The following is a 24,775-nucleotide window of genomic DNA, read 5'->3' on the forward strand; positions in this document are numbered from 1 at the left end:
AGTCAATTCCATTGCTTAGAAAAATAATTTACTGCACATACCTCGTTTGCAGGGGGGCCCTGCATGCTATTCCCCTCTTCTGAAGTTACCTCACTCCTCAGAATGTGCGAGAACAGCCAGTGGATCTTAGTTACGTCTGCTAAGATCATAGAAAACGCAGGCAGATTCTTCTTCTAATGCTGCCTGGAGAACAAACAGCACACTCCGGTGCCATTTAAAATAAACTTTTGATTGAAGAAATAAACTAAGTTTAAAAACACCACAGCCCTCTCACAACAACCTATCTTTAGTTAGCTTGCAAGAGAATGACTGGATATAACATGTGAGGGGAGGAGCTATATAGCAGATCTGCTTGGGTGATCCTCTTGCAACTTCCTGTTGGGAAAGAGATATAATCCCATAAGTAATGGATGACCCGTGGACTGACTACACTTAACAAGAGTAATCAAGCGTTCAATCTCCAGGCAGTCAGTCTCAGAGAAAACAGAATTTATGCTTACCTGATAAATTACTTTCTCCAACGGTGTGTCCGGTCCACGGCGTCATCCTTACTTGTGGGATATTCTCTTCCCCAACAGGAAATGGCAAAGAGCCCAGCAAAGCTGGTCACATGATCCCTCCTAGGCTCCGCCTTCCCCAGTCATTCGACCGACGTAAAGGAGGAATATGCATAGGAGAAATCATATGATACCGTGGTGACTGTAGTTAGAGAAAATAATTCATCAGACCTGATTAAAAAACCAGGGCGGGCCGTGGACCGGACACACCGTTGGAGAAAGTAATTTATCAGGTAAGCATAAATTCTGTTTTCTCCAACATAGGTGTGTCCGGTCCACGGCGTCATCCTTACTTGTGGGAACCAATACCAAAGCTTTAGGACACGGATGATGGGAGGGAGCAAATCAGGTCACCTAGATGGAAGGCACCACGGCTTGCAAAACCTCTCTCCCAAAAACAGCCTCCGAAGAAGCAAAAGTATCAAATTTGTAAAATTTGGTAAAAGTGTGCAGTGAAGACCAAGTCGCTGCCTTACATATCTGATCAACAGAAGCCTCGTTCTTGAAGGCCCATGTGGAAGCCACAGCCCTAGTGGAGTGAGCTGTGATTCTTTCAGGAGGCTGCCGTCCGGCAGTCTCATAAGCCAATCGGATGATGCTTTTAAGCCAAAAAGAGAGAGAGGTAGAAGTTGCTTTTTGACCTCTCCTTTTACCAAAATAAACAACAAACAAGGAAGATGTTTGTCTGAAATCCTTTGTAGCCTCTAAATAGAATTTTAGAGCACGAACTACATCCAAATTGTGCAACAAACGTTCCTTCTTTGAAACTGGATTCGGACACAAAAAAGGCACAACTATCTCCTGGTTAATATTTTTGTTAGAAACAACTTTCGGAAGAAAACCAGGTTTAGTACGCAAAACCACCTTATCTGCATGGAACACCAGATAAGGAGGAGAACACTGCAGAGCAGATAACTCTGAAACTCTTCTAGCAGAAGAAATTGCAACCAAAAACAAAACTTTCCAAGATAATAACTTAATATCTACGGAATGTAAGGGTTCACACGGAACCCCTTGAAGAACTGAAAGAACTAAATTGAGACTCCAAGGAGGAGTCAAAGGTTTGTAAACAGGCTTCATTCTAACCAGAGCCTGAACAAAAGCTTGAACATCTGGCACAGCCGCCAGCTTTTTGTGAAGTAAAACAGATAAAGCAGAAATCTGTCCCTTCAAAGAACTTGCAGATAATCCTTTCTCCAAACCCTCTTGTAGAAAGGATAGAATCTTAGGAATTTTTATCTTGTTCCATGGGAATCCTTTAGATTCGCACCAACAGATATATTTTTTCCATATTTTATGGTAAATTTTTCTAGTTACAGGCTTTCTAGCCTGAATAAGAGTATCAATGACAGAATCTGAGAACCCACGCTTTGATAAAATCAAGCGTTCAATCTCCAAGCAGTCAGTTGGAGTGAGGCCAGATTCGGATGTTCGAACGGACCTTGAACAAGAAGGTCCCGTCTCAAAGGTAGCTTCCATGGTGGAGCCGATGACATATTCACCAGGTCTGCATACCAAGTTCTGCGTGGCCACGCAGGAGCTATCAAGATCACCGAAGCCCTCTCCTGATTGATCCTGGCTACCAGCCTGGGAATGAGAGGAAACGGTGGGAATACATAAGCTAGTTTGAAGGTCCAGGGCGCTACTAGTGCATCTACTAGAGTCGCCTTGGGATCCCTGGATCTGGACCCGTAGCAAGGAACCTTGAAGTTCTGACAAGATGCCATCAGATCCATGTCTGGAATGCCCCATAATTGAGTTATTTGGGCAAAGATTTCCGGATGGAGTTCACACTCCCCCGGATGAAATGTCTGACGACTCAGAAAATCTGCTTCCCAATTTTCCACTCCTGGGATGTGGATTGCAGACAAGTGGCAGGAGTGAATCTCCGCCCATTGAATTACTTTGGTCACTTCTTCCATCGCCAGGGAACTCCTTGTTCCCCCCTGATGGTTGATATATGCAACAGTCGTCATGTTGTCTGATTGAAACCTTATGAATTTGGCCTTTACTAGTTGAGGCCAAGCCTTGAGAGCATTGAATATCGCTCTCAGTTCCAGAATGTTTATCGGGAGAAGAGATTCTTCCCGAGACCATAGACCCTGAGCTTTCAGGGGTTCCCAGACCGCGCCCCAGCCCACCAGACTGACGTCGGTCGTGACAATGACCCACTCTGGTCTGCGGAAGCTCATCCCTTGTGACAGGTTGTCCAGGGTCAGCCACCAACGGAGTGAATCTCTGGTCCTCTGATCTACTTGGATCGTCGGAGACAAGTCTGTATAATCCCCATTCCACTGTCTGAGCATGCACAGTTGTAATGGTCTTAGATGAATTCGCGCGAAAGGAACTATGTCCATTGCCGCAACCATCAAACCTATTACTTCCATGCACTGCGCTATGGAAGGAAGAAGAACAGAATGAAGTACTTGACAAGAGCTTAGAAGTTTTGATTTTCTGGCCTCTGTCAGAAAAATCTTCATTTCTAAGGAGTCTATTATTGTTCCCAAGAAGGGAACTCTTGTTGACGGAGATAGAGAACTTTTTTCTACGTTCACTTTCCACCCGTGAGATCTGAGAAAGGCTAGGATAATGTCCGTATGAGCCTTTGCTTCTGGCAGAGACGACTCTTGAATCAGTATGTCGTCCAAGTAAGGTACTACTGCAATGCCCCTTGGCCTTAGCACCGCTAGAAGGGACCCTAGTACCTTTGTGAAAATTCTTGGAGCAGTGGCTAATCCGAATGGAAGTGCCACAAACTGGTAATACTTGTCCAGAAAGGCGAACCTTAGGAACCGATGATGTTCCTTGTGGATAGGAATATGTAGATACGCATCCTTTAAATCCACCGTGGTCATGAATTGACCTTCCTGGGTGGTAGGAAGAATTGTCCGAATGGTTTCCATTTTGAACGATGGAACCCTGAGAAATTTGTTTAGGATCTTGAGATCCAAAATTGGCCTGAATGTTCCCTCTTTTTTGGGAACTATGAACAGATTGGAGTAAAACCCCATCCCTTGTTCTCCTAATGGAACAGGATGAATCACTCCCATTTTTAACAGGTCTTCTACACAATGTAAGAATGCCTGTCTTTTTATTTGGTCTGAAGACAATTGAGACCTGTGGAACCTTCCCCTTGGGGGTAGTTCCTTGAATTCCAGGAGATAACCTTGAGAAACTATTTCTAGCGCCCAAAGATCCTGAACATCTCTTGCCCAAGCCTGAGCGAAGAGAGAGAGTCTGCCCCCCACCAGATCCGGTCCCGGATCGGGGGCCAACATCTCATGCTGTCTTAGTAGCGGTAGCAGGCTTCTTGGCCTGCTTACCTTTGTTCCAGCTTTGCATCGGTCTCCAGGCTGGCTTGGTTTGAGAAGAATTACCCTCTTGCTTAGAGGATGTAGAATTTGAGGCTGGTCCGTTTCTGCGAAAGGGACGAAAATTTGTTTTATTTTTAGCCTTAAAAGACCTATCCTGAGGAAGGGCGTGGCCCTTTCCCCCAGTGATGTCTGAAATAATCTCTTTCAAGTCAGGGCCAAACAGAGTTTTCCCCTTGAAAGGGATGTTAAGCAATTTGTTCTTGGAGGACACATCCGCTGACCAAGACTTTAGCCAAAGCGCTCTGCGCGCCACAATAGCAAAACCTGAATTTTTCGCCGCTAATCTAGCTAATTGCAAAGTGGCGTCTAAGGTAAAAGAGTTAGCCAATTTAAGTGCTTGAACTCTGTCCATAACCTCCTCATAAGAAGATTCTTTATTGAGCGACTTTTCTAGTTCTTCGAACCAGAAACACGCTGCTGTAGTGACAGGAACAATGCATGAAATTGGTTGTAGAAGGTAACCTTGCTGAACAAACATCTTTTTAAGCAAACCCTCTAATTTTTTATCCATAGGATCTTTGAAAGCACAGCTATCTTCTATAGGGATAGTGGTGCGTTTGTTTAGAGTAGAAACCGCCCCCTCGACCTTGGGGACTGTCTGCCATAAGTCCTTCCTGGGGTCGACCATAGGAAATAATTTCTTAAATATAGGGGGAGGGACAAAAGGTATGCCGGGCCTTTTCCATTCTTTATTTACAATGTCCGCCACCCGCTTGGGTATAGGAAAAGCTTCGGGGGGCACCGGGACCTCTAGGAACTTGTCCATCTTACATAATTTCTCTGGAATGACCAAATTGTCACAATCATCCAGAGTAGATAACACCTCTTTAAGCAGAGCGCGGAGATGTTCCAATTTAAATTTGAATGTAATAACGTCAGGTTCAGCTTGTTGAGAAATTTTTCCTGAATCTGAAATTTCTCCCTCAGACAAAACCTCCCTGGCCCCTTCAGACTGGTGTAAGGGCATGTCAGAACCATTATCATCAGCGTCCTCATGCTCTTCAGTATCTAAAACAGAGCAGTCGCGCTTTCGCTGATAAGTGGGCATTTTGGCTAAAATGTTTTTAATAGAATTATCCATTACAGCCGTTAATTGTTGCATAGTAAGGAGGATTGGCGCACTAGATGAACTAGGGACCTCCTGAGTGGGCAAGACTGGTGTAGACATAGGAGATGATGCAGTACCATGCTTACTCCCCTCACTTAAGGAATCATTTTGGGCAACATTATTATCAGTGGCATCATTGTCCCTACTTTGTTTGTCACATTCATCACATATATTTAAATGGAGAGGAACCTTGGCTTCCGAACATACAGAACATCGTCTATCTGATGGTTCAGACATGTTAATAGGCATAAACTTGATAAAGCACAAAAAACGTTTTAAAATAAAACCGTTACTGTCACTTTAAATTTTAAACTGAACACACTTTATTACTGAATATGTGAAAAAGTATGAAAGAATTGTTCAAAATTCACCAAAATTTCACCACAGTGTCTTAAAGCCTTAAAAGTATTGCACACCAAATTTGAAAGCTTTAACTCTTAAAATAACGGAACCGGAGCCGTTTTTACATTTAACCCCTATACAGTCCCTGGTATCTGCTTTGCTGAGACCCAACCAAGCCCAGAGGGGAATACGATACCAAATGACGCCTTCAATAAGCTTTTTCAGTGGATCTGAGCTCCTCACACATGCATCTGCATGCCTTGCTTCTCAAAAACAACTGCGCATTAGTGGCGCGAAAATGAGGCTCTGCCTATGACTAGAAAAGGCCCCCAGTGAAAAAGGTGTCCAATACAGTGCCTGCCGTTTTTTTAACACAATTCCCAAGATTAAAATAACTCTTCAAAGTTATAAACCATTAAATATGCTTATAAAGTAATCGTTTTAGCCCAGAAAAATGTCTACCAGTCTTTAAAGCCCTTGTGAAGCCCTTTATTCTTATATTTAAAACTAAGAAAATGGCTTACCGGATCCCATAGGGAAAATGACAGCTTCCAGCATTACCAAGTCTTGTTAGAAATGTGTCATACCTCAAGCAGCAAAGTCTGCCCACTGTTTCCCCCAACTGAAGTTACTTCATCTCAACAGTCCTGTGTGGAAACAGCCATCGATTTTAGTAACGGTTGCTAAAATCATCTTCCTCATACAAACAGAAATCTTCATCTCTTTTCTGTTTCAGAGTAAATAGTACATACCAGCACTATTTTAAAATAACAAACTCTTGATTGAAGAATAAAACTACATTTAAACACCAAAAAACTCTTAACCATCTCCGTGGAGATGTTGCCTGTGCAACGGCAAAGAGAATGACTGGGGAAGGCGGAGCCTAGGAGGGATCATGTGACCAGCTTTGCTGGGCTCTTTGCCATTTCCTGTTGGGGAAGAGAATATCCCACAAGTAAGGATGACGCCGTGGACCGGACACACCTATGTTGGAGAAATTAGATTTGGATGGTTGAAAGGACCCTGAAGTAGAAGGTCCTGTCTCAGAGGCAGAGTCCATGGTGGAAAGGATGACATGTCCACTAGATCTGCATACCAGGTCTTGAGTGGCCACGCATGCGCTATCAAAATCACTGATGCTCTCTCCTGCTTGATCTTGGCAATCAGTCGAGGGAGCAGAGGAAACGGTGGAAACACATAAGCCAGGTTGAAAGACCAGGGCGCTGCTAGAGCATCTATCAGCGTCGCCTTGGGAGCCCTGGACCCGGATCCGTAACAAGGAAGCTTGGCGTTCTGACGAGACGCCATGAGATCCAGTTCTGGTTTGCCCCAACGATGAATCAATTGTGCAAACACCTCCGGATGGAGTTCCCACTCCCCCGGATGAAAAGTCTGACGACTTAGAAAATCCGCCTCCCAGTTCTCTACACCTGGGATATGGATAGCTGATAGGTGGCAAGAGTCTCTGCCCAGCGAATTATCCTTGAGACTTCTAACATCGCTAGGGAACTTCTTGTTCCCCCTTGATGGTTGATGTAAGCCAGTCGTGATGTTGTCCGACTGAAATCTGATGTACCTCAGAGTTGCTAACTGAGGCCAAGCCTGAAGAGCATTGAATATCGCTCTCAGTTCCAGAAAATTTATTGGAAGGAGTGTCTCCTCCTGAGTCCACGATCCCTGAGCCTTCAGGGAGTTCCAGACGGCACCCCAACCTAGAAGGCTGGCATCTGTTGTTACTATTGTCCAATCTGGCCTGCGGAAGGTCATACCCTTGGACAGATGGACCTGAGATAACCACCAGAGAAGAGAATCCCTGGTCTCTTGATCCAGATTTAGTAGAGGGGACAAATCTGCGTAATCCCCGTTCCACTGACTGAGCATGCATAGTTGCAGCGGTCTGAGATGTAGGCGTGCAAACGGCACTATGTCCATTGCCGCTACCATTAAGCCGATTACTTCCATGCACTGAGCCACCGAAGGGCACGGAATGGAATGAAGAACACGGCAGGAATTTAGAAGCTTTGATAACCTGGACTCCGTCAGGTAAATTTTCATTTCTACAGAATCTATCAGAGTCCCTAGGAAGGAAACTTTTGTGAGTGGTGATAGAGAACTCTTTTCCTCGTTCACTTTCCAACCATGCGATCTCAGAAATGCCAGAACTACGTCCGTATGAGACTTGGCAATTTGGAAGTTTGACGCCTGTATCAGGATGTCGTCTAAATAAGGGGCCACTGCTATGCCCCGCGGCCTTAGGACCACCAGAAGCGACCCCAGAACCTTCATAAAGATTCTTGGGGCTGTAGCTAATCCAAAAGGGAAGAGCTACAAACAGGTAATGCCTGTCTAGAAAGGCAAACCTGAGAAACCGATGATCTTTGTGTATCGGAATGTGAAGATAAGCATCCTTTAAATCCACTGTAGTCATATATATTGACCCTCCTGGATCATAGGTAGGATGGTACGAAAAGTTACCATCTTGAATGATGGAACTCTGAGGAATTTGTTTAAGATCTTTAGATCCAAAATTGGTCTGAAGGTTCCCTCTTTTTTGGGAACCACAAACAGATTTGAGTAAAAACACTGTCCCAGTTCCTCCTTTGGAACTGGATGGATCACTCCCATAACTAGGAGGTCTCGTACACAGTGTAAGAATGCCTCTCTCTTTATCTGGTTTGCAGATAATTGTGAAAGGTGAAATCTCCCTTTTGGGGGGGAAACTTTGAAGTCCAGAAGATATACCTGGGATATAATTTCCAACGCCCAGGGATCCTGGACATCTCTTGCCCATGCCTGGGCGAAGAGTGAAAGTCTGCCCCCTACTAGATCAGTTACCGGATAGGGGGCCGTTCCTTCATGCTGTCTTAGAGGCAGCAGCAGGATTTTTGGCCTGCTTACCTTTGTTCCAGGCCTGATTTGGTCTCCAGACCGTCTTGGACTGAGCAAAAGTTTCCTCTTGTTTTGCATTAGAGGAAGTTGATGCTGCACCTGCCTTGAAGTTTCGAAAGGCACGAAAATTAGACTGTTTGGCCCTTGATTTGGACCTGTCCTGAGGAAGGGCATGACCTTTTCCTCCAGTGATATCAGCAATAATCTCCTTCAAACCAGGCCCGAATAGGGTCTGCCCCTTGAAGGGAATGTTAAGTAGCTTAGATTTTGAAGTCACGTCAGCTGACCATGATTTAAGCCATAGCGCCCTGCGCGCCTGTATAGCAAAACCAGAATTCTTAGCCGTTAGTTTAGTCAAATGAACAATGGCATCAGAAACAAAACAATTGGCTAGCTTAAGTGCTCTAAGCTTGCCAAGTATGTCATCCAATGGAGTCGCTACCTGTAAAGCCTCTTCCAGAGACTCAAACCAGAACGCCGCAGCAGCAGTGACAGGAGCAATGCATGCAAGGGGTTGTAGGATAAAACCTTGTTGAATAAACATTTTCTTAAGGTAAACCTCTAACTTTTTATCCATTGGATCTAAAAAAGCACAACTGTCCTCGACAGGGATAGTAGTACGCTTTGCTATAGTAGAAACTGCTCCCTCCACCTTAGGGACTGTCTGCCATAAGTCCCGTGTGGTGGCGTCTATTGGAAACATTTTTCTAAAAATAGGAGGGGGGGGGAAAAAACGGCACACCGGGTCTGTCCCACTCCTTAGTAATAATTTCTGTAAACCTTTTAGGTATTGGAAAAACATCAGTACACACCGGCACTGCATAGTATTTATCCAGTCTACACAATTTCTCTGGCACTGCAATTGTATCACAGTCATTCAGAGCAGCTAAAACCTCCCTGAGCAACACGCGGAGGTGTTCAAGCTTAAATTTAAATGTAGAAATATCAGAATCAGACACATCACCCAGAGACTGAAGCTCTCCTTCCTCAGCTTTCTGCATATTGTGAGGCAGTATCAGACATGGTTCTTAAAGAGTCAGTATGCTCTGCATTTCGTCTAACCCCAGAGCTATCTCGCTTACCTCTAAATTCAGGTAGTCTGGCTAATACCGCTGACAGTGTATTATCCATGACTGCCGCCATGTCTTGTAAAGTAATCGCTATGGGTGCCCTAGATGTACTTGGCACCATTTGAGCGTGAGTCCCTTGAGCGGGAGTCAAAGGATCTGACACGTGGGGAGAGTTAGTCGGCATAACTTCCCCCTCGTCAGATTCCTCTGGTGATAAATTTTTTAAAGACAAAATATGATCTTTATTTCTTAAATGAGACTAGCAAGCTTGGAAAACACTTTAAATCAAGTTAACAAGCAAATATAAAAAACGGTACTGTGCCTTTAAGAGAAACAAATTGTCAAAATTTGAAAAACAGTGAAAAAAGGCAGTAAATCAAACGAAATTTTTACAGTGTATGTAATAAGCTAACAGAGCTTTGCACCCACTTGCAAATGGATGATTAACCCCTTAGTTCAAAAAACGGATCCCAAAAAACGACACTTTTTTTTAACAGTCACAACAAACTGCCACAGCTCAGCTGTGGCCCTACCTTCCCCAATAAACGACTTTGGAAAGCCTTTGAGCCCTTTAGAGATGTCCTATAGCATTCAGGGGACTTTGAGGGAAGCTGGATGTCTCTGTAATTTTAACTGCGCAAAAAAGCGCTAAAATAGGCCCCTCCCACTCATACTACAACAGTGGAAAGCCTCAGGAAACCGTTTCTAGGCAAAATTTAAGCCAGCCATGTGGGAAAAACTAGGCCCCAATAAAGTTTTATCACCAAAGCACATATAAAAACGATTAAACATGCAAGCAAACGTTTTATATTGCAATTTTATAAGGGTATTACCCCTGAGAGTAAGCATGATACCAGTCGCTATTAAATCACTGTATTCAGGCTTAACTTACATTAATCCGGTATCAGCAGCATTTTCTAGCATTTTCCATTTCTAGAAAAAATTGTAACTGCACATACCTCATAGCAGAGTAACCTGCACGCCGTTACCTCTCTCCTCAGACATATGTGAGAACAGCAATGGATCTTAGTTACAACCTGCTAAGATCATAGAAAACTCGGGCAGATTCTTCTTCTATTTACTGCCTGGGATAAAATAGTACAACTCCGGTACCATTTAAAATAAACTTTTGATTGAAGATAAAAAACTAACTATATTTCCCCACTCTCTCTTACTACCTCCATGCGTGTTGAGAGTTGCAAGAGAATGACTGGATATGGCAGTTAGGGGAGGAGCTATATAACAGCTCTGCTGTGGGTGTCCTCTTGCAACTTCCTGTTGGGAATGAGAATGTCTCACAAGTAATGGATGATCCGTGGACTGGATACACCTTACAAGAGAAAAACTAACATTTATGTCACCACACTCGCTCTGCACTTCCTAGTTACTTAGAGTAGGCAAAGCGAATGACTGGGGGGTGGAGCTAAGGGGGGAGCTATATAGGCAGCTATGCTGTGGGTGCTCTCTTTGCCACTTCCTGTAGGGGAGGAGAATATCCCACAAGTAAGGATAAATCCATGGACTTGATACATCTTACCAGAGAAACATTCATAGGTAGGCTCAGGAGCAGCCATGAACTACTAAGAGCTAGCTGCAGATTGGTGGCTGAACATATATACCTCTTGACATTGGCTTGCCTGATCAGCTAGCTTCCTGTAGTGCATTGCTGCTACTCCAACAAAGGATACCAAGATGAAGTTAATTTCATAGTAGTAAAAAGTAAATTGGAAAGTTGTTTAAGTTTGTATGTTATTTGAATCATGAGACATTTTTTGGTTTTATGAACCTTTAAAAGGGACTCCACACAATCGCTAAGGTCTAAAAAGCTTAAAGGGACATTTTATAAAATGTTTTAACAGGAAAAAATATATTGAGACTGCTCTTGCTTTTATGTCCGTGCATGTGCCAGCAATACATTACATATTGTACAAATAGTTACATCTTTACATAGCTATACACAGACACAAGGTAGGGCTTTTTAATTTACAGTTTTTACAAGATCAATTTGTAAAGTTAGAGATTTTTCTTTTCAAGGACCTCAAGTCACAGGACAATTTGGTGGTTATTCCACAGTTGAGGAGCTCTGACGACCAGTTTCCTTATTTTAAAGAGAGAAAGTCTACTCTAGAATTTGTATCGTTTAAAAAGATAGATAATCCCTTTATTACCCATTCCCTAGTTTTGCATAACAAACACGGTTACATTGATATACTTTTTACCTCTGCGATTACCTTGTATCTAAGCCTCAGCAGACTGCCGCCTTATTTCTTTTGACACTTAAAGCCAGCTCCAAAAAGCAATACACAGCTGAAAATATGAAAACATCTGGAGAAACCATAAGAGGCAAACGTGCAGTCAACAACCACAAGCTAGCTCCCAGTAATGCATTGCTGCTAAGGATATGCACTTGTGCTTTATAACTAAGGATACCAAGAAAGGAAAAAAAAAATGTAAATTTGATAATATTTTTCGCCGCTAATCTAGATAATTGCAAAGCGGCATCTAAAATAAGAGTTAGCCAACTTAAGTGCGTGAACTCTGTCCATAACCTCCTCATATGGAGTCTCTCTACTAAGCGAGTTTTCTAGTTCCTCGAACCAGAACCACGCTGCTGTAGTGACAGGAACAATGCACGAAATGGGTTGTAGAAGGTAACCTTGCTGTACAAAAATCTTTTTAAGCAAACCCTCCAATTTTTTATCCATAGGATCTTTGAAAGCACAACTATCTTCGATAGGAATAGTAGTGCGTTTGTTTAGAGTAGAAACTGCCCCCTCGACCTTAGGGACCGTCTGCCATAAGTCCTTTCTGGGGTCGACCATAGGAAATAATTTCTTAAATATAGGGGGGGGGGGACAAAAGGTATGCCGGGCTTTTCCCACTCCTTATTTACTATGTCCGCCACCCGCTTGGGTATAGGAAAAGCGTCGGGGTGCACCGGAACCTCTAGGAACTTGTCCATCTTGCATAATTTCTCTGGAATGACCAAGTTGTCACAATCATCCAGAGTAGATAACACCTCCTTAAGCAGTGCGCGGAGATGTTCTAATTTAAATTTAAATGTCACAACATCAGGTTCAGCTTGTTGAGAAATTTTTCCTGAATCTGAAATTTCTCCATCTGACAAAACCTCCCTCATGGCCCCTTCAGATTGGTGTGAGGGTATGACAGAACAATTATCATCAGCTCCCTCCTGGCTCTTCAGTGTTTAAAACAGAGCAATTGCGCTTTCTCTGATAAGTAGGCATTTTGGATAAAATATTTGCTATGGAGTTATCCATTACAGCCGTTAATTGTTGCATGGTAATAAGCATTGGCGCACTAGATGTACTAAGGGCCTCCTGTGTGGGCAAAACTGGTGTAGACACAGTAGGAGATGATGTAGTATCATGTTTACTCCCCTCATCTGAGGAATCATCTTGGGCAATTTCATTATCTGTGGCAGTACTGTCCTTACTTTGTTTGGACGCTATGGCACAATTATCACATAAATTTAAATGGGGAGACACATTAGCTTTCATACATATAGAACATAGCTTATCCGAAGGCACAGACATGTTAAACAGGCTTAAACTTGTCAACAAAGCACAAAAAAGTTTTAAAACAAAACCGTTACTGTCTCTTTAAATTTTAAACAGAAAACACTTTATTACTGAATATGTGAAAAAGTATGAAGGAATTGTTCAAAAATTACCACAGTGTCTTAAAGCATTAAGAGTATTGCACACCAAATTTCAGAGCTTTAACCCTTAAAATAACGGAACCGGAGCCGTTTACAAATTTAACCCCTATACAGTCCCAGCTATAGCCTTTGCTGAGACCCAACCAAGCCCAGAGGGGAATACGATACCAATTGACACCTTCTAGAAGCTTTTCCAGCAAATTTCAGATCCTCACACATGCATCTGCATGCCCTGCTCTCAAAAAACAACTGCGCAGTAATGGCGCGAAAATGAGGCTCAGTCTACAACTAGGAAGGCCCCCTGACTGGAAAAGGTGTCTAACACAGTGCCTGCCGTTTAATAAACTTTCCCCAAGTTTCTAAATGTGAAATATCAGCATAAACATGAATAAAATGCCCAAATAAAGCAATCGATTTAGCCCATAAAAGTGTCTACCAGTTTTATAGCCCATATTAAGCCCTTTATTCTGTTTGTTTGACTAAGAAAATGGCTTACCGGTCCCCATGAGGGGAAATGGCAGCCTTCCAGCATTATATGGTCTTGTTAGAAATATGGCTAGTCATACCTTAAGCAGAAAAGTCTGCTAACTGTTTCCCCCAACTGAAGTTACTTCATCTCAACAGTCCTATGTGGAAACAGCAATCGATTTTAGTTACTGTCTGCTAAAATCATCTTCCTCTCACAAACAGAAATCTTCATCCTTTTCTGTTTCAGAGTAAATAGTACATACCAGCACTATTTTAAAAACATAATTTATGCTTACCTGATAAATTTATTTCTCTTGTAGTGTAGTCAGTCCACGGGTCATCCATTACTTATGGAATATATCTCTTCCTAACAGGAAGCTGCAAGAGGATCACCCAGCAGAGCTGCTACATAGCTCCTCCCCTCACATGTCATATTCAGTCATTCGACCAAAGCAGACGAGAAAGGAGAAACCATAGGGTGCAGTGGTGACTGGAGTTTAATTAAAATTTAGGTCTGCCTTAAAGACAGGGCGGGCCGTGGACTGACTACACTACAAGAGAAATAAATTTATCAGGTAAGCATAAATTATGTTTTCTCTTGTTAAGTGTAGTCAGTCCACGGGTCATCCATTACTTATGGAATACCAATACCAAAGCTAAAGTACACGGATGAAGGGAGGGACAAGGCAGGAACATTAAACAGAAGGAACCACTGCCTGAAGTACCTTTCTCCCAAAAATAGCCTCCGAAGAAGCAAAAGTGTCAAATTTGTAAAATTTTGAAAAGGTGTGAAGCGAAGACCAAGTCGCAGCCTTGCAAATCTGTTCAACAGAGGCCTCATTTTTAAAGGCCCAGGTGGAAGCCACAGCTCTAGTAGAATGAGCTGTAATCCTTTCAGGGGGCTGCTGTCCAGCAGTCTCATAGGCTAAACGTATTATGCTACGAAGCCAAAAAGAGAGAGGTAGCCGAAGCCTTTTGACCTCTTCTCTGTCCAGAGTAAACGACAAACAGGGAAGATGTACGTCCAGATTATGCAAAAGACGTTCCTTCTTTGAAGAAGGGTTAGGACACAGTGATGGAACAACAATCTCTTGATTGATATTCCTGTTAGTAACTACCTTAGGTAAGAACCCAGGTTTAGTACGCAGAACTACCTTGTCTGAATGAAAAATCAGATAAGGAGAATCACAATGTAAGGCAGATAACTCAGAGACTCTTCGAGACGAGGAAATAGCCATCAAAAACAAAACCTTCCAGGATAACAGCTTGATATCAATGGAATGAAGGGGTTCAAATGGAACGCCTTGAAGAATGTTAAGAACTAAGTTGAAGCTCCACGGCGGAGCAACAGTTTTAAACACAGGCTTAATCCTAGCTAAAGCCTGACAAAAAGCCTGAACGTCTGGAACTTCAGCCAGACGTTTGTGTAGAAGAATAGACAGAGCAGAAATCTGTCCCTTTAACGAACTAGCAGATAAGCCCTTTTCTAAACCCTCTTGTAGAAAGGACAATATCCTAGGAATCCTAAGCTTACTCCATGAGTAACTCTTGGATTCGCACCAATATAAATATTTACGCCATATCTTATGGTAAATTTTTCTGGTAACAGGCTTCCTAGCCTGTATTAAGGTATCAATAACCGACTCCGAGAAGCCACGCTTTGATAGAATCAAGCGTTCAATCTCCATGCAGTCAGCCTCAGAGAAATTAGATTTGGATGTTTGAAAGGACCCTGAATTAGAAGGTCCTGTCTCAGAGGTAGAGACCATTATGGACAGGACGACATGTCCACTAGGTCTGCATACCAGGTCCTGCGTGGCCACGCAGGCGCTATCAGAATCACCGAAGCTCTCTCCTGTTTGATCTTGGCAATCAAACGAGGAAGCATCGGGAATGGTGGAAACACATAAGCCATGTTGAAGACCCAAGGGGCTGTCAGAGCATCTATCAGCACCGCTCCTGGGTCCCTGGACCTGGATCCGTAACAAGGAAGCTTGGCGTTCTGGCGAGACGCCATGAGATCCAGATCTGGTTTGCCCCAACGAAGAATCAGTTGAGCAAAGACCTCCGGATGAAGTTCCCACTCCCCCGGATGAAAAGTCTGGCGACTTAGAAAATCCGCCTCCCAGTTCTCTACGCCTGGAATGTAAATCGCTGACAGGTGGCAAGAGTGAGACTCTGCCCAGCGAATTATCTTTGAGACTTCCAACATCGCTAGGGAACTTCTCGTTCCCCCTTGATGGTTGATGTAAGCCACAGTCGTGATGTTGTCCGACTGAAATCTGATGAACCTCAGAGTTGCTAACTGAGGCCAAGCTAGGAGAGCATTGAATATTGCTCTTAATTCCAGAATATTTATTGGGAGGAGTTTATCCTCCTGAGTCCATAATCCCTGAGCTTTCAGGGAGTTCCAGACTGCGCCCCAGCCTAGAAGGCTGGCGTCTGTTGTTACAATCGTCCAATTTGGCCTGCGAAAGGTCATCCCCTTGGACAGATGTGGCCGAGAGAGCCACCATAGAAGAGAATCTCTGGTCTCTTGATCCAGACTTAGTAGGGGAGACAAATCTGAGCAATCCCCGTTCCACTGACTTAGCATGCAAGATTCTTGGAGCCGTAGCTAATCCGAAGGGAAGAGCTACAAACTGGTAATGCCTGTCTAGGAAAGCAAATCTTAGGTACCGATAATGATCCTTGTGAATTGGTATGTGAAGGTAGGCATCCTTTAAATCCACTGTGGTCATGTACTGACCCTCTTGGATCATGGGAAGGATGGTTCGAATAGTTTCCATTTTGAATGATGGAACTCTTAGGAATTTGTTTAGGATTTTTAAGTCCAAAATTGGTCTGAAGGTTCCCTCTTTCTTGGGAACCACAAATAGAGTTGAATAGAATCCCTGCCCGTGTTCCGTCCGCGGAACTGGGTGGATCACCCCTATTAGTAAAAGGTCTTGTACACAGCGTAGAAACGCCTCTTTCTTTATTTGGTTTGCTGATAACCTTGAAAGATGAAATCTCCCTCGTGGAGGAGAAGTTTTAAAGTCCAGGAGATATCCCTGAGATATGATCTCCAACGCCCAGGGATCCTGGACATCTCTTGCCCAAGCCTGGGCGAAGAGAGAAAGTCTGCCCCCCACTAGATCCGTTTCCGGATAGGGGGCCCTCTCTTCATGCTGTCTTGGGGGCAGCAGCAGGTTTCTTGGCCTGCTTGCCCTTGTTCCAGGACTGGTTAACTTTCCAGCCCTGCCTGTAACGAGCAACAGCTCCTTCCTGTTTTGGAGCGGAGGATGTTGATGCTGCTCCAGCCTTGAAGTTACGAAAGGCACGAAAATTAGACTGTTTGGCCTTTGATTTGGCCCTGTCCTGAGGTAGAGCATGGCCCTTACCTCCCATAATGTCAGCTATAATTTCTTTCAAGCCGGGCCCGAATAAGGTCTGCCCTTTGAAAGGAATATTAAGCAATTTAGATTTAGAAGTCACGTCAGCTGACCAGGATTTAAGCCATAGCGCTCTGCGCGCTTGGATGGCGAATCCGGAGTTCTTAGCCGTAAGTTTGGTTAAATGTACGACGGCATCAGAAACAAATGCGTTAGCTAGCTTAAGTGTTTTAAGCTTGTTCATAATTTCATCCAATGGAGCTGTGCGAATGGCCTCTTCCAGAGACTCAAACCAGAATGCCGCCGAAGCAGTGACAGGCGCAATGCATGCAAGGGGCTGTAAGATAATACCTTGTTGAACAAACATTTTCTTAAGGTAACCCTCAAATTTCTTATCCATTGGATCTGAAAAGGCACAACTATCCTCCACCGGGATAGTGGTACGCTTAGCTAAAGTAGAAACTGCTCCCTCCACCTTAGGGACCGTCTGCCATAAGTCTCGTGTGGTGGCGTCTATAGGAAACATTTTCCTAAATATGGGAGGAGGGGAAAAGGGCACACCAGGTCTATCCCACTCCTTGCTAATAATCTCTGTAAGCCTTTTAGGTATAGGAAACACGTCAGTACACACCGGTACCACATAGTATCTATCCAACCTACATAATTTTTCTGGAATTGCAACCGTGTTACAATCATTCAGAGCCACTAATACCTCCCCTAGCAATATGCGGAGGTTCTCAAGCTTAAATTTAAAATTAGAAATCTCTGAATCCAGTCTCCCTGGATCAGATCCGTCACCCACAGAATGAAGCTCTCCGTCTTCACGTTCTGCAAACTGTGACGCAGTATCTGACATGGCTCTCACCTCATCCGCGCGCTCTGTCCTTAACCCAGAGCTATCGCGCTTGCCTCTTAATTCTGGCAATTTAGATAATACTTCTGTCATAACAGTAGCCATGTCTTGCAAAGTGATTTGTAAGGGCCTCCCTGATGTACTTGGCGCCACAAAATCACGCACCTCCTGAGCGGGAGGCGAAGGTACTGACACGTGAGGAGAGTTAGTCGGCATAACTTCCCCCTCGTTGTCTGGTGATAATTTCTTTACATGTAAAGATTGACTTTTATTTAAAGTAGCATCAATGCAATTAGTACATAAATTTCTATTGGACTCCACATTGGCCTTTAAACATAGTGAACAAAGAGATTAATCTGTGTCAGACATGTTTAAACAGACTAGCAATGAGACTAGCAAGCTTGGAAATACTTTTCTAAATAAATTTACAAGCAATATAAAAAACGCTACTGTGCCTTTAAGAAGCACAAAAAGCTGTCACAGTTGAAATAACAATGAACCAAAAAAGTTATAGCAACCAATTTTTCACAGTAAATGTATTAAGTTAGCAAAGGATTGTACCCACCAGCAAATGGATGATTAACCCCTTAATACCCAAAAACGGATTAACAATTTAATAATTAACGTTTTTCTCACAGTCAAAACACACTGTCACAGGTCTGCTGTGACTGATTACCTCCCTCAAAATGAATTTTGAAGACCCCTGAGCTCTCTAGAGACGATCTGGATCATGGAGGATGAAGTAGACAGATTGTGACTGAATTTTTACTGCGCAAAAAAAGCGCTAAAATAGGCCCCTCCCACTCATATTACAACAGTGGGGAAGCTCAGAAAACTGTTTCTATGCAGAAAACAAAGATGGCCATGTGGTAAAAATCATGCCCCAATAAGTTTTATCACCAAGTACCTCACAAAAAACGATTAACATGCCAGTAAACGTTTTAAACATACATTTGCAAAGTTATGAATTGTTATTAATAAGCCTGCTACCAGTCACTTTTACTGCAGTTAAGGCTCATACATTATTTCAGTATTAACAGTATTTTCAGAGTCAATTCCATTCCTTAGAAAAATACATTCAGTGTACACACACTCATCAGCCTAATACCAGTCGCTATCACTGCATTTAAGGCTGAACTTGCTTTACATTGGTATCAGCAGTATTTTCTCAGTCAATTCCATTCCTCAGAAAAATAAATTACTGCACATACCTCATTTGCAGGGGGGCCCTGCATGCTATTCCCCTTCTCTGAAGTTACCTCACTCCTCAGATGAGAACAGCCAGTGGATCTTAGTTACGTCTGCTAAGATCATAGAAAACGCAGGCAGATTCTTCTACTAATGCTGCCTGAGAATAAACAGCACACTCCGGTGCCATTTAAAATAACAAACTTTTGATTGTAGAAATAAACTAAGTTAAAAAACACCACAGACCTCTCACAGCGACCTATCTAGTTAGGCTGCAAGAGAATGACTGAATATGACATTTGAGGGGAGGAGCTATGTAGCAGCTCTGCTGGGTGATCCTCTTGCAGCTTCCTGTTAGGAAGAGATATATTCCATAAGTAATGGATGACCCGTGGACTGACTACACTTAACAAGAGAAATAACAAACACTTGATAGAAGAATAAAAACTACATTTAAACACCAAAAAACTCTTAACCATCTCCGTGGAGATGTTGCCTGTGCAACGGCAAAGAGAATGACTGGGGTGGGCGGAGCCTAGGAGGGATTATATGGCCAGCTTTGCTGGGACTCTTTGCCATTTCCTGTTGGGGAAGAGATCCCACAAGTAAGGATGACGCCGTGGACCGGACACACCAATGTTGGAGAAAAGTAAATTGGGTTACGATTTCTAAAGCCCAGGAGTCCAGAACATCTCTTGCCCAAGCCTGAGCAAAGAGAAAGTCTGCCCCCTACTAGATCCGGTCCCAGGTCGGGGGCTGCCCCTTCATGCTGTCTTGGTAGCAGCAGCGGGCTTCTTGGCCTGGTTAGGTCTCCAGACTGACTTGGATTGAGCAAAAATTCCCCTCTTGCTTTTGCAGCAGGGGAAGAGGTAGAGGGACCACCTTTGAAGTTTCGAAAGGAACGAAAATTATTTTGTTTGGTCCTCATCTTATTTGTCTTATCCTGAGGAATGGCATGGCCTTTCCCTCCAGTGATGTCTGAAATAATCTCTTTCAGTTCAGGCCCGAATAGGGTCTGACCCTTGAAAGGGATGGCTAAAAGCTTAGATTTTGATGACACATCAGCAGACCAGGATTTAAGCCATAACGCTCTACGCGCTAAAATGGCAAAACCTGAATTCTTTGCCACTAATTTAGCCAGTTGAAAAGCGACATCTGTAATGAAAGAATTAGCTGGCTTGAGAGCCCTAATTCTATCCAGAATATCATCTAATGGGGTCTCAACCTGAAGAGCCTCCTCCAGAGCCTCAAACCAAAAAGCAGCTGCAGTAGTTACGGGAACAATGCACGCTATAGGTTGGAGAAGAAAACCCTGATGAACAAATATTTTCTTTAGGAGACCCTCTAATTTTTTATCTATAGGATCTTTGAAAGCATAACTGTCCTCAATAGGTATAGTTGTACGCTTAGCCAGGGTAGAAATAGCTCCCTCCACCTTAGGGACCGTCTGCCACGAGTCCCGCATGGTGTCTAATATGGGAAACATTTTCTTAAAAGTAGGACTTTTTGACTTTGCTCAATGTTAGACATGTTGAACAGGCTAGTAATGACTACAAACAAGCATGAAAACACTTTATTTAGTGAAAAAAAAACACAACAATCTTAAAAAATGGTACTGTGCCTTTAAGAGAAAAAAAAAAAGTATACACGTTCTGCAAAACTGCTTTAAAATGCACCAAATTTTTGATACTCAATATGTGCAGTTAAGTTTGCCCTACAAGAAAATTTAACATTTAACCCTTTATTTTGCAAACCGGATTTAATTAAGGCCTAAATCCGGAAAAAACATCCCCAGCACCTAGCCACAGCCCTGCTGTGGCGCCTACCTGCCCTCAGGGATTGTAAATATAGGGTTAAAGCTTCAATTTGGCCCAAAACATCCACAAGGGCCCTCAGGAGTTGGAGCTTGCTGCGTGAAAACTGCGCACCTGAGGCGCGAAAATAGGCCCCGCCCATCTCACTCGATGTCTCTACAGCCTCAAAGAACCGCACCAGAGCGGTTTTTAAATAGCCATGTGGGTTCTGAGACCCAAAAAATAAGCCAAGTGTACCCTCAAAGGTTGCCCAAAACACGTTATTGCCCACAAAAACGTTAACAGCACTCCCAGTTCAGAAAACGTTTGCCCACAAACATTCATTGAAGAAACTAGATTTGGGTGTTGGAAGGGTCCCTGAATGCGAAGGTCCTGCCTCAATGGAAGCTTCAATAGCGGCAGAGGGGACATGTCCACTAGATCGGCATACCAAGCCCTGCGAGGCCACGCAGGCGCAATTAGAATTACTGAAGCCCTCTCCTGTTTGATCCGAGCAATCACCCGGGGAAGGAGAGCAAACGGTGGAAACACATAAGCTAGGTTGAACGACCAAGGCACTGCCAAGGCATCTATCAGTTCAGCCTGAGGATCCCTGGACCTGGATCCATATCTTGGAAGCTTGGCATTCTGACGAGATGCCATCAGATCCAACTCCGGTCTGCCCCATCTGAGGATCAGAGTGGCAACGACCTCCGGATGGAGTTCCCACTCCCCCGGATGAAACGTCCGTCTGCTTAAAAAGTCCGCTTCCCAGTTGTCCACTCCTGGGATGTAGATTGTTGACAGATAAAAAAAAAAAAAAAGAGTGGGCCTCCGCCCACCGAATTATCTTGAATACTTCTGTCATCGCTAAGGAACTCCTTGTTCCTCCCTGATGATTGATGTAAGCCACAGTCATGATGTTGTCCGACTGAAAGCGAATGAATTTGGCCAAAGCCAACTGAGGCCACGCCTGAAGCGCATTGAATATTGCTCTCAATTTCAGAATATTGATTGGAAGAAGCAACTCCGACTGAGTCCACACACCATGAGCCTTCAGGGAATTCCAGACTGCACCCCAAGCTAGAAGGCTGGCGTCCGTCGTTACTATCACCCATGAGGGTCTGCGGAAGCACGTCCCTTTGGTGGTTGTCTCAGGATCATCTCTCCCAAGAAGAGTCTCCAGATCCAGATCTATCTGAGGAGACAAATTTACATAATCTCCATTCCACTGTCTGAGCATGCTCAGCTGTAGTGGTTTGAGATGAAAATGAGCAAACGGAATTATGTCCATTGCCGCCACCATCAATCCAATTACCTCCATCAGAATCTTTAACTTTCTGACCTCTGTCAAGAAAATTTTCATGGATATGGAATCTATTAGAGTTCCCAGGAAGGGAACCTTGGTCTGTGGAATTAATGAACTAATTTCTAGATTCACCTTCCACCCGTGAGTCCTCAAAAAGGACAGGACCATTTCTGTATGAGATTGTCAGATGGTAAGACGCCTGGATCAGAATATCGTCCAGATAAGGCATCACTGCAATACCCCATGGCATGAGAACTGCCAGAAGGGACACTAAAACCTTCGTGAAGATGCTGCGTGCTGTGGCCAACTCAAAGGAAAGAGTTACAAATTGAAAATGTTTGCCCAGGAAGGCAAACCTTACGAACTGACTATGATCCTTGTGGATAGGAATATGAAGGTATGCATCCTTCAAGTCCACGGTAGTCATATATTGACCCTCCTGGATCAATGGCAGAATTGTTCGAGTAGTCTCCATTTTGAAGGATAGGACTCTGAGAAACTTGTTTAGACTCTTTAGATCTAAAATGGGTCGAAACGTGCCCTCCTTTTTGGGAACCACGAAAAGATTTGATTAAAAGCACCGTCCCTGTTCCAGACTTGGAACGGGACAAATTACTCCCATAGTAGAGAGGTCTTTTACACAACGTAATAACGCCTCTTTTTGTCTGGTCTGCAAACAATCGTGAAAGAAACCTCCCCCTTTGGAGGGAACCTTTGAATTCCAGCTGATACCCTTGGGACACGATTTCCAGTGTCCAAGGATCCTGAACATCTCTTATCCAAGCCTGGGCAAAGAGAAAAAGTCTGCCCCCTACTAGATCCGGTCCTGGATCGGGGGCCCGCCCCTTCATGCTGTTTTGGTAGCAGCAGCAGGCTTCTTGGGTTGTTTACCCTTGTTCCAAGCCTGGTTGGGTCTCCAGACGGACTCGGCAAGAACAAAATTCCCTTCCTGCTTGGCGGAAGAAGAGGAAGAAGAGGCGACTCCCTTAAAGTTCCGAAAGGAACGAAAATTTTGTTTACCCCTCAGTTTAGCAGTTCTATCCTGAGGTAGGAGATGACCCTTACCTCCCGTAATGTCAGAAATTATCTCTTTCAAATCAGGCCCGAATAGGGTTATAGCCAAAAACTTTGACTTAGATGACATCAGCAGACCAAGATTTTAACCATAACGCTCTACGCGCTAAAATAGCAAATCTGGCATTCTTAGCCGCCAACTTGGCAATATGAAAGGCGGCATCTGTAATAAAAGAATTAGCCAGCTTAAGAGCCTTAATTCTGTCTAAAATATCCTCTAAAGGAGTCTCAGTCTTAAGAGACTCTTCTAAAGCATCAAACCAGAAGGCCGCCGCAGTGGTAACTGGTACAATCCAGGCAGTTGGTTGCAACAGGAAACCCTGATGAATAAACAATTTCTTTAGAAGACCCTCCAATTTCTTATCCATAGGGTCTTTAAAAGCACAACTGTCCTCAATAGGAATAGTTGTATGCTTAGCCAGGGTAGATATAGCTCCTTCCACCTTAGGGACTGTTTGCCCAGAGTCCCAAACAATGTCAGATATGGGATACATTTTCTTGAAATTAGGAGAGGGTGAGAACAGGATACCCAGTCTGTCCCATTCCCTCTTAATAATCTCCGAGATTCTCTTAGGTACCGGAAAAAGAGTGTAAGCAGGTACCTCTAAGTATTTGTCAATTTTACACAATTTCTCTGGTGGTACCACAATAGAGTCACAGTCATCCAGAGTCGCTAAAACCTCCCAAAGTAACAGGCGGAGGTGTTCAAGCTTAAATCTAAAGGACATGACGTCTGAGTCCGTCTGAGGTAACTCACTTCCCGAATCGGAAAGTTCCCCCTCAGACAGCAGTTCCCTGACCCCCAATTCAGATCCCTGTGAGGGTACATTGGAAATAGCTAACAAAGCATCAGAGGACTCAGTATTCACATTGACGTCTGTCCTACTGCGTTTACCCTGTAACACTGGCAACTTAGATAATACCATGTAAGGGTAGTTGACATAACTGCAGCCATATCCTGCAGAGTAAGCTTGAAAAACCCTTCGAAGGCCGAGACAACTTAGGCCCCACCGGAGCCCCAGCCTCTGCTTGCTATGCGATCCGGAAGATACTGTGCGCGAAAATAGGCCCCGCCCACCGTGTGCGTAACTCTAATCCTGACTAAGACCCGCATGGGTCGCAAGTAAAAACCAAACATGTTGCTTGTAAAAAAATAAATAAAGCAATGTGCCCTCTTGTATACACTTAAACATTGTAACACTGCACTCCCTCAGGCCAGTGATAAAGGTAACAGCCCTTAAGCAAACCGCAACTGCCAGCGTCCAGCCCTTTAATAAGCCTCAAAGATATATTTACATACTTTGGCAAATAATAAAGGGATTCCAGGTACACTATTCCATTTATATAGTGCATACTGCTTACCCTTCCCCATATAGGGAAAAATTTCAGCCTGTTCTGATGCATCAAGTCTCCCCAGAAATAAAAGACTTAACATACCTCAATGCTGCTTGTAGCAAGACACCGTTCTCCACACTTAAGATTTCTCTTACACTACCTTCAGCTGCGCTGTGGGAACCCATCATGGATCTTAGATAATGTTTGCTAAGATCATTAACATCAGAGCAGAAAACAGAATTTATGCTTACCTGATAAATTACTTTCTCTTGTGATGTATCGAGTCCACGGATTCATCCTTTACTTGTGGGATATTCTCCTTCCCAACAGGAAGCGGCAAAGAGAGCACACAGCAGAGC

General features: G+C 43.7%; 1 protein-coding gene across 4 annotated transcripts in view; it reads right to left on the reverse strand.

The window, feature by feature from the left end:
• WDR20 (WD repeat domain 20) overlaps positions 1-24,775 on the reverse strand; it is a 122,902-nt gene that overhangs the window by 32,504 nt on the left and 65,623 nt on the right. Inside the window, exon 1 of one of the 4 annotated variants that reach the window (XM_053697438.1) lies at positions 11,572-11,744. The exons of 2 other annotated variants lie outside the window; for them this stretch is intronic. Coding sequence is in view for 1 of the 2 variants with exons in the window: in XM_053697440.1 (XP_053553415.1) it covers positions 11,755-11,760 (6 nt within the window). In the remaining variant the exon portion in view is untranslated. Of the gene's footprint in view, positions 1-11,571; positions 11,761-24,775 lie in introns of those variants that run through there. One more of the 4 variants, XM_053697440.1, reaches the window with a different exon arrangement.

The sequence above is a fragment of the Bombina bombina genome, chromosome 1 (assembly GCF_027579735.1).
Source record: "Bombina bombina isolate aBomBom1 chromosome 1, aBomBom1.pri, whole genome shotgun sequence".
Classification (NCBI taxonomy): Eukaryota; Metazoa; Chordata; class Amphibia; order Anura; family Bombinatoridae; genus Bombina; species Bombina bombina.